The 8178-nt window shown below is 45.6% G+C and overlaps 1 protein-coding gene across 1 annotated transcript in view; it reads right to left on the reverse strand.

The window, feature by feature from the left end:
* Nucleotides 1-580, reverse strand: part of TMEM181 (transmembrane protein 181) — a gene marked incomplete at its 5' end in the record, with an annotated part of 35605 nt that extends 35025 nt beyond the window's left edge. The window contains 1 exon segment of the mRNA XM_080342275.1: nucleotides 450-580. Coding sequence (XP_080198401.1) covers nucleotides 450-580 — 131 coding nt within the window.
* Between the last annotated feature and the right edge of the window lie 7598 nt (nucleotides 581-8178).

Raw genomic sequence — 8178 nt, forward strand, 5'->3', positions numbered from 1 at the left:
TTGTTTCAGAGCTGCCATGGCCCACGCTCCCCTGGCTTGCAATGCCAGTGGAAAAGGCACAGCACAGATGAATGCAAACAGAATCGCTTTTATCGCCTGTATAGGAATATTACTACGTGAGGGCAGGCACCAGGTGCTGGGCCTCCTGCCCGGGGGCGCTGCCAGAGCCCCGGGCAGAGCCGCGGCGGGAGGCCGCCCGGGACTGCGCGGCCCAGGCTCCCACGGCGCCGCCCGCCTGAAGACAGGCCTGAGGCCGGGGCGGCCGCTCCCCGATGCACGGCCGGGGGTCGTCGCATGCAGCCCGGCCCCAGGTTTCCTTGTGCCGATCCCCGCCCAACCTCCCCGCTGCGGAGCCCCGGCCGAGCGCCGCGGAGGCCGCCCCGCGGGAAGCCGGGCGGAGCCGCGGCGGGCGGGCAGGGCCCCGGTTAGAGCCGCGCCCGCGCCCGTACCGGTAGTAACGGTCATCCTTGTAGGGGGTGAGGTCCTCCTTGATCTCCCGGTAGGTCTCCCGCACCCGCCTGCAGAAGCGCTTGACCTCGCCGCACAGCGGGCTCCCGAAGGCGGCGAAATCCGCCTCCATGCCGCCCCGCGCCGCCTCAGGCCCCGCGCTCCGCCATGGCGCCCGCCAGAGCCCGCCCGGCGCTGCGCGGCCGCGGGGCGGGGGCGGCGCAGGAGCCGCAGCGGCGGCGGCGGCGGCGGCGGCGGAGGGGGCGGGGGCGGGCCCTCGGCGCGCGACCCACGCTCGCGGGGGTGGCGGGAGCCGCTTCAGCACCACGGAGAGGGGCGGCCGGTGCCCGGCGCCGCGGCCCGGGGAGCCGCAGCCTCGCCCGCTGCAGCCTCGCCCGCTGCAGCCCCGGGGAAGGGTGCGAGGGCGGGTTTGGGCTGCGGGAGGGAGGGCCGGGGGCTCTGGCTGCGGGGCCGGGCGCCTCCCACCCCCACGGCAGCCGGGTCTCCCCCAGCCCAGGCTGCCGCCCGGCCCGGCGCTGCCCTCTCCCCTGCCACCCGCAGCTCCCCACGGATGTAAGCAAAGACCTCGGGTTACCGCTGCTCAAAACACCTGATTTTTAAAAATAAAACTGTTCTGTTCTGTTCTGTTCTGTTCTTAAAAACATGCCAGCTCTACTGATTTTTATTGTCACTTTTACCCAACCTAATCGAGACCACTTTGCACCACCAAAGAAAGCCTAATGATGCATAAAAGAAATCCTATGCTAAGTCCACTTTTCATGGTCATAATGCCATAAATGGTCCAACATTAAAAATGAAGCTGTTTTTCAGAGAGGCTTCTACCGAGCTCCAGTTAATTTGCAGAATGCCATGTTAGCTTCATTTGTATTAAACTTTTCTTCATAAACAAATTCCCATTTAACTCTGTTTTAAATTATTCCATCAATTCAAACATAATAATTTCCATGAATTAATGGCAGTTATTGTATCTATATTAAATATGAGAATAGATTACTATCAACATGTCATAATTGTTTCTAGAGAGTATAAATACAGAGGTCTGCTATACTGCCCCTCCCATGTATACATCTTCCCCATTCACATTCGGGAAGTTGGGCTGGGTTATTTCCCAGCCTTGCCCTTAGTCTGTATTTTATCACAAGACTAAAACATGCACTTTTACTTAAAAGCCCATGTCGATATCCCAACAATACGTGACAACAAGAGGTTATTCCCGGTGGTGCAGTGGGAGAGGGACAACATGTCTCCCCCGGCAGGTGGAAGAGAGAGGAAGGGTCCCCTTCAACTGGGAATTTCTATTTCCTAACTTTGAATATTTCTAAGCCTGAGAAGATGTAGTAACAGGATAAAAGGCACATGTGCATTTAGCCTGGAGACCAGAAGGATCCTGACAACCACAGGACTGTTGTTCTGGAGCAGCCTCCAAAGAGAAGCAAAGAGCCCGGCCAGCACTAGGGCAGAGCTTGACCAGCTTCCGAACAGCCACTTTGACATGCCGGGACAGGCTCAGCAGGTCTCTCGTGCTTCTGTGACTGTCTGTGTGTTATAACTTGCCAGCACCCTGCTCGTTACGGTACATGTGGCTGATGTAGTCACATACGATTTTCCTGGAAGTGTTTATCTCAACATAAATGTTTCATTTGTGATTAAGGTTCAGCAAGAATTAAAATTCATTGTTATGTGTGATGAATGTGCTGCTTCCAGGTCTCAGGCTCAGAGGCAGGAATTACCAATGGCATCTTTAAATATTTATGAAAAGGAGGAAAAAGAAACATTTAAGGCTTCAGCTGAATAAAAACAGATTCTCTGCTGGTACTTAAGCAATTAGTGTAGCAAAGTAATAAGAAAGAGGCTCATAGATTAAAAACTGATTACCATGTAACTACTTACAACTAAGTGACCACTATTGCATTTATTTATCAAAACAAACAAACAAAACCCAAAACACCCTCTCCCTAAAAAAACAAAGCCAGGTTTACTTGAGGGCTCAAAGCAGTCCCATCCCAGCGATGCAATTTAGTTTGATCCCTGTTGTGCTGATCATTATCCAGACAGGCTTCAAACTGTGCCTGTCCCCTCCACCTTGAGTGCCACGACAGGAAATCATACCTGCTAAGGGAAGGCTGACTGTCAGGCCTGCAGGTTATCCACAAGAGAAGGTGTTAGCACTGACTATATCTTAAACCACCAACTTCTGCTATTAAAAAAAACACAAACCAAAACAAAACAACAACAAGAACCCATACACATACATAGAAAACCACCACCACAACAAAGAAACCACAACACAAACAGGCAATGTTTCAACTAACAATTACCAGACTTTAGAGGATTAAAATTACTAGGTTTGTGAACAGTCAAGTTTGTGTGAAGACAACAAGCTAATTACATATTCCCATTGTGGTCTGCATTAAACATTCAAAGACTCTAAGAGGGTCAAGTATTCATTCTGAGTCTCCAAAACACTTCATCATGTCAATAGAACAAGCAATACATGGAGCTGCATGTATGCACCAGTGTGCAAATCAAATGTTTTCTGTGCATAGCTACCCCAGCCTGGGAAATGTCCCAACACTGAAAGCACATGGAGCTGCAGGGCCTTATGCAGCCCAGCAAACACCCACATTAGCTTCCATCCAGAGGTTTTCTTCAAAGAAATTTCAGATTTTCTTTTTTTTTTTTTCTTTTTTAATTGTATGAGAAAAATATTAAAACAGACTTCTAATATTAAACAGGCACTTCTCTTAAAACTACCAATCTATTTTCTTTTATCAAAACCATTTCAATCAGCTGTTCACTTACCCCAAGCCCTGCAAACACTAACAGATCATGGCTTCTATCTCTACCAATTGTTCATCTTTCGTGTCCGGTGCAGTCACGGCACAGATAAGACTGGCACTGAAAAGTGTTTGGTTCTGCAGGAAGCATGACTTCAGTCAAAGCAAAGGGAGGTCAAGGTTTCATAGACAGCTTTGCAAACAAGGTGCAAAAGTAATAAACAAATCACCTGCACTGATGTACAACTTGTCCCGTTCATTTCAGGGCTCCCTAACTCACAGCACCTTCTATGTCAGTCTTGGTGTGCTGCTTTTCACAGCACATAATAAAAGAGAGGCAGTATCAAATGGCATCTAAGAATACACGAGTCTGAAGTAATACCGAGAGTCCTATTGATCTCAGAATTTAAGCATCTGGAACTCGATTCATCCCTCAAGCGCTTCTGGACTTCACGAGGGAGAGAAAAGTCCCAAGATTCTGAGACTAAGAAGTGATCAAACTCAACATCTGTTCAATGCACGCATCGTATCACATTACATGGACAGAGTTTATTTTGAGGGTGGATCTTAACAGAAGTTCCCCACATAATTTTTCTTCCCAATTCTCCCCCTGTGTATAGTTAGCCTTTTAGCCACATGTACTAAAATGTGATGATAGCTAAATACAAAGCTTGGCAATCTGTGTAAAAGCACCAGAATTATTACTCTGGGCTCTTTCAGAAGCAATAGCAGCTGGTGCTAAGAAGTTAAGGGAATGAATGCTGCCAATTAAAGTCCCTCCTTTTTCTTTCTTTTCTTTTCTCCTTTCTTCTTTCTCTTTCTTTTCCTTTATTTCTTTTCTTTTCTTTTCTTTTCTTTTCTTTTCTTTTCTTTTCTTTTCTTTTCTTTTCTTTTCTTTCTTTTCTTCTCTTTTCTTTTCTTATCTTCTTCTTATCTTTCTTCTTCTTTTTCTTCTTCTTCTTTTTCTTTTTCTTTTGGTCTTTTTGCTTGCTTGTTTGTTTTTTGCTTTCAGCAAAGGAGCAAAATGCACAAACAAGCAGAAGTCCAGCTGCTTAGCAAATAACCTTCTCCTTCAAAATTGTTTTGAGATGGAGGAAGGCAGCAATGGCTGGAAAGACCTGCTGACTTTTTCCTTCCAAGTGGAGCTAAGGACTGGCACATCAGATGGCATAAAAAAAGTGTACATACATACTGGCTCTCCCAAGATAAGAGAATTTTTGCTGCTGTTATCAGCTGCAAATTGGCCCGAGTCATGACACATACAGGAGTTGTCACTGAGCACCCCCCCAAATCGCATGATTAGAAACTGTGCTGAGTCCCAGAGAAGCTACAGGGCTTTGGTCCACCCTGCCATCTTCTTCACTGCTGCCTTGATTCTGGAAAAGAATAACCCCTGCTTTGCCCCAGGCCATCACGGCTTGACTGTCTCCTCCTGTCAGAAAATGACTTTGTCCCAGCTAACCAGTTTTGTGAGGACAACTATTGCTGCGCAGCCCTTGCAGTGCGTGCAGAGGTTTGCGACAGCCAGCTGGGGACAGAAAGGTCAGGGGAGCCCAGCAGGAGCATGTTACAGGCCATGAAGCAAGGCTCCTCATTTATTTGAAGAGATGGCACAGAGACATCAGCTGGGACAGCCCCTGACAGATCATCCATAACAAATCACCTCTGAGCTGACAGAGGGTTTGGAGTCACAGCTGCTCTTGTCATCGCTGGGAGGAATAAAGCTCTATACAGCTGGCTGCAGCTGGCAGTCCCCACCCTCACAGCTGCAGCAAGAAAGACTCATTGCTCTCTTCATCTTTGGAGATGAATGTTCCCTGAATCTATCCTGCTTTGAGGAGATGTGAAGATAAGCAAACAAAATAAGAGTTATACTATCTTTTGATCAAAATATAAGAAGAATCTCTTGCAAGGTGATTTAAAGGGAGGAAAAAAAGAGGAAACTCTAATCACACCTGATTCACACTCTCATGTATCCCAACATGGCTGGGTTGCTGTTTTCTTGACTGTCACACAGAAAGCAATGGGAAGACTGAAATGGTATAACTGGGATCCTAACTAGGTTGTCTACCCTATATATAAATTAACATTTTAATATGGTGTTCCAGTGCAATTACTGGCTTTCAGATGTCAGCTATACTTGGAATAATAATTACCAGTGGTATGTATTAGCTTAAATATCCCATTTGTATTAAAAGGCATACTTATAGGGGAAATAAAATCTCAACAACTTGTGATATCTAGATAATAACTAGTGAAGACTTAAGAGTAACTGCATATTTTTAATTGCTGCTTACCTTTTTTATTTTGATCAACGAAATAGATCACCATCTGTACTTTACAGTTCTCACACAGCATATTGCTGCAAGTGTACTTCAGGGAAAATTTCACACCCAACCTTGTGGTGGGTTGGCCCTGGGTCTCTGTCACTCCTTTCTCTACACACTCTTCCCCTGCTCCAGCATGAGGTCCTTCCCACAGGACAGTTTTGTTGTATCTATTTTAAGCAAAACACCTCTCTTTTGATTTTAAGATGCCTATTACTTTTCATTTGAAAGTCAGGTCTCTTTAGGCATATAATATCTCAAGAATATTTAGGATTGACTAATAGTCATGCAAATTGTATCACCTCAGACTAAAAGTATGTGGTGGGTTGACCCTGGATGGGCAGCCAAACTCTGACCCAAGCACTTGCTTGCTCCCCCACCCTGCTCTACAGCCAGGTGGACAGGGAAAAAAATAAGAACAGGAGCAAACAAGCTCGTGGATAAAGACAGTTACTGTTGGGGGCAGACCAGACTTGGGGAATTTAACTGAGTTTATTGTCAATTGACATAAATGAGTACTGATTTGGATACTGGGAAACAAAACCCAAATAACCCAAACATTTACACACTGAAGGCAACCACTCCGCCTTTCCCAGGCTCATCTTCATCCAAGCACCTTTCCTCCCCAAACCGCCAGCCCAGTTTATCACTGCAAGTTACACCCAGTCCCTTCAGTGAGGCAATGGCTGGTGGGAGGTGCAATTGGGACACCAAGGTTTTTCTCTGCTGCTCCCTCTTTCTCACTCTTTTCCTATGCTCTGGTGTGGTCCTCTACAGGCTGCTGTCTGTTTTGGGGTGTACCTGCTCCTTATCCATAGGCCTCAGTCCCTCCAAGGGGCTGTACATACTGCAGGGTGTGTGTGCATGCAGGTGTGTGTCCTCCACGGGATGTGGTCCCTTTGGTGGTGGTGGGATGCCTGCTCCAACACGGAGCACCTCCTCCTCCTCTCACCTTGCTGTTCCACAGCTGTTTCTCACTCTTTTTGTTCCCTCATCCTGTCTCTGCCCTTCCTTAAATATGTTTCCACAGAGGTGCCAGCAGCTTTGCCGATGGGCTCAGCTGTGTCCTGCAGTGGTTCATTTTTGAGCTGGCTGAAATCATCTGTGTCTGACATGGGGCAGCCTCGGCCTCTTCCCACAGAGACCACCCCTGCAGCCCCCCACTGCCAGCACCTGGGCACCGGCACTCCATGCAGTATGTCAGTTATTCAGATAGAAGACTTAATAATACTTCTCCATTATTTATAATGCTTCTGTTTCTGAACTGTTTTCTGTACATCTCGAGGGAAGCAATTAAAACTGACACGGAAATAGTGAAAAGCATCAGACATTTTGGAAAACTTCTCTCCTTTTAGAAGCAGCTTATAGCTTACATACAAAGTCACTCACAACACTAAGAACCTTTAGGTATTGCTAGATCTAACTATAAACACACAGCATCACCAGGGTCTTATTCTGTGCTTGGGAATCTCCTTTCTCCAGCCAGTTGTTTCTGGTCTGAACCACAAAGCTGAATACTCAGTTATAAATAGCACATTACATTTTGGAAGTAGTACAAAAACATAGACAATATAGCATTTAACTAAAGCAGTCTTGATTGGAACACTTCACAGGATAGAGAATCCACAAATTCTTTGAGTTCATTCCTGTGTTAATAATTCTGATCATTAAATGTGTTTTGCTTCTCTTTGTACTTGGCTTCAGCCCCCAGTCATTAGTGCTTGTTGTGCCTTTCCCTGCTAAATTAAGGTGCCTTTTGATATCAGTATTTTAGTTCAGTTAAGTTTTTTAAGATGGTGAGAATTATTTAATTATGTTCTTCTCTGAAATAAGCTAAATAGACAAATCTCTTGCTGGGAGGCATTTTCTGCAGTTTTGAACTTCATCGTTTGTCAATGCTTTCCCTTCTTTTAAGACAATTTAAAAACCTGGACAGCAGAAGCAGACCCAGTATTTTATCAGGCAAAATCACTTCTCTCCTTCCACTGCCCTACTTACCAATCTGAGGATTCTATTCCTTCTTTTTGCAAGAGATGCTCTTGCTGTGGAGATGCTCTGACCTGTGCCTCCAAATCAGACCTGCAGCTTTCAGAGCTAGATTTACTGGTTCTGAAACGATGATGTCCACATTCCTTGTTCCTAAATGCATAACTTCAAATTTGTCTATATTAAAAACCACATTTTGTCTACAATGTTCCACTGCTCTGCCCTTAGTGCTATTTGCCATTCTGGCAGTTTTGTGCCATGCCCAGATTTAATTAAACAGTTGTGTATTTGCTTTCGAGTCCTGCTTACTCTCAGATATAGTATCTGCCTCTGCAAAATCCTATCAGAAACTCTCCACTCAGCAATGAGTCCACATCACAGACTACTTCGTGAGATCTCCCGGTTCACTTGTAATTTATTTAAAGCACACCTCATTCACACTAGTTATTGCTAATTTCTTTATTGGAACCCCAGGCAGTATTGAATGAAATTTTATCTACAAATTGAGGTAATAACCTCAAATAATGGTGTCAAAGGACACAGCAGGATAAGATCTTTTTTTTCCTCTATAACAATGTATCACCTAAAATTACTTTCTCATGGTTTATACCTTTATATTC

This window comes from Nesoenas mayeri (genome assembly GCF_963082525.1).
Source record: "Nesoenas mayeri genome assembly, chromosome: 3".
Lineage (NCBI taxonomy): Eukaryota > Metazoa > Chordata > Aves > Columbiformes > Columbidae > Nesoenas > Nesoenas mayeri.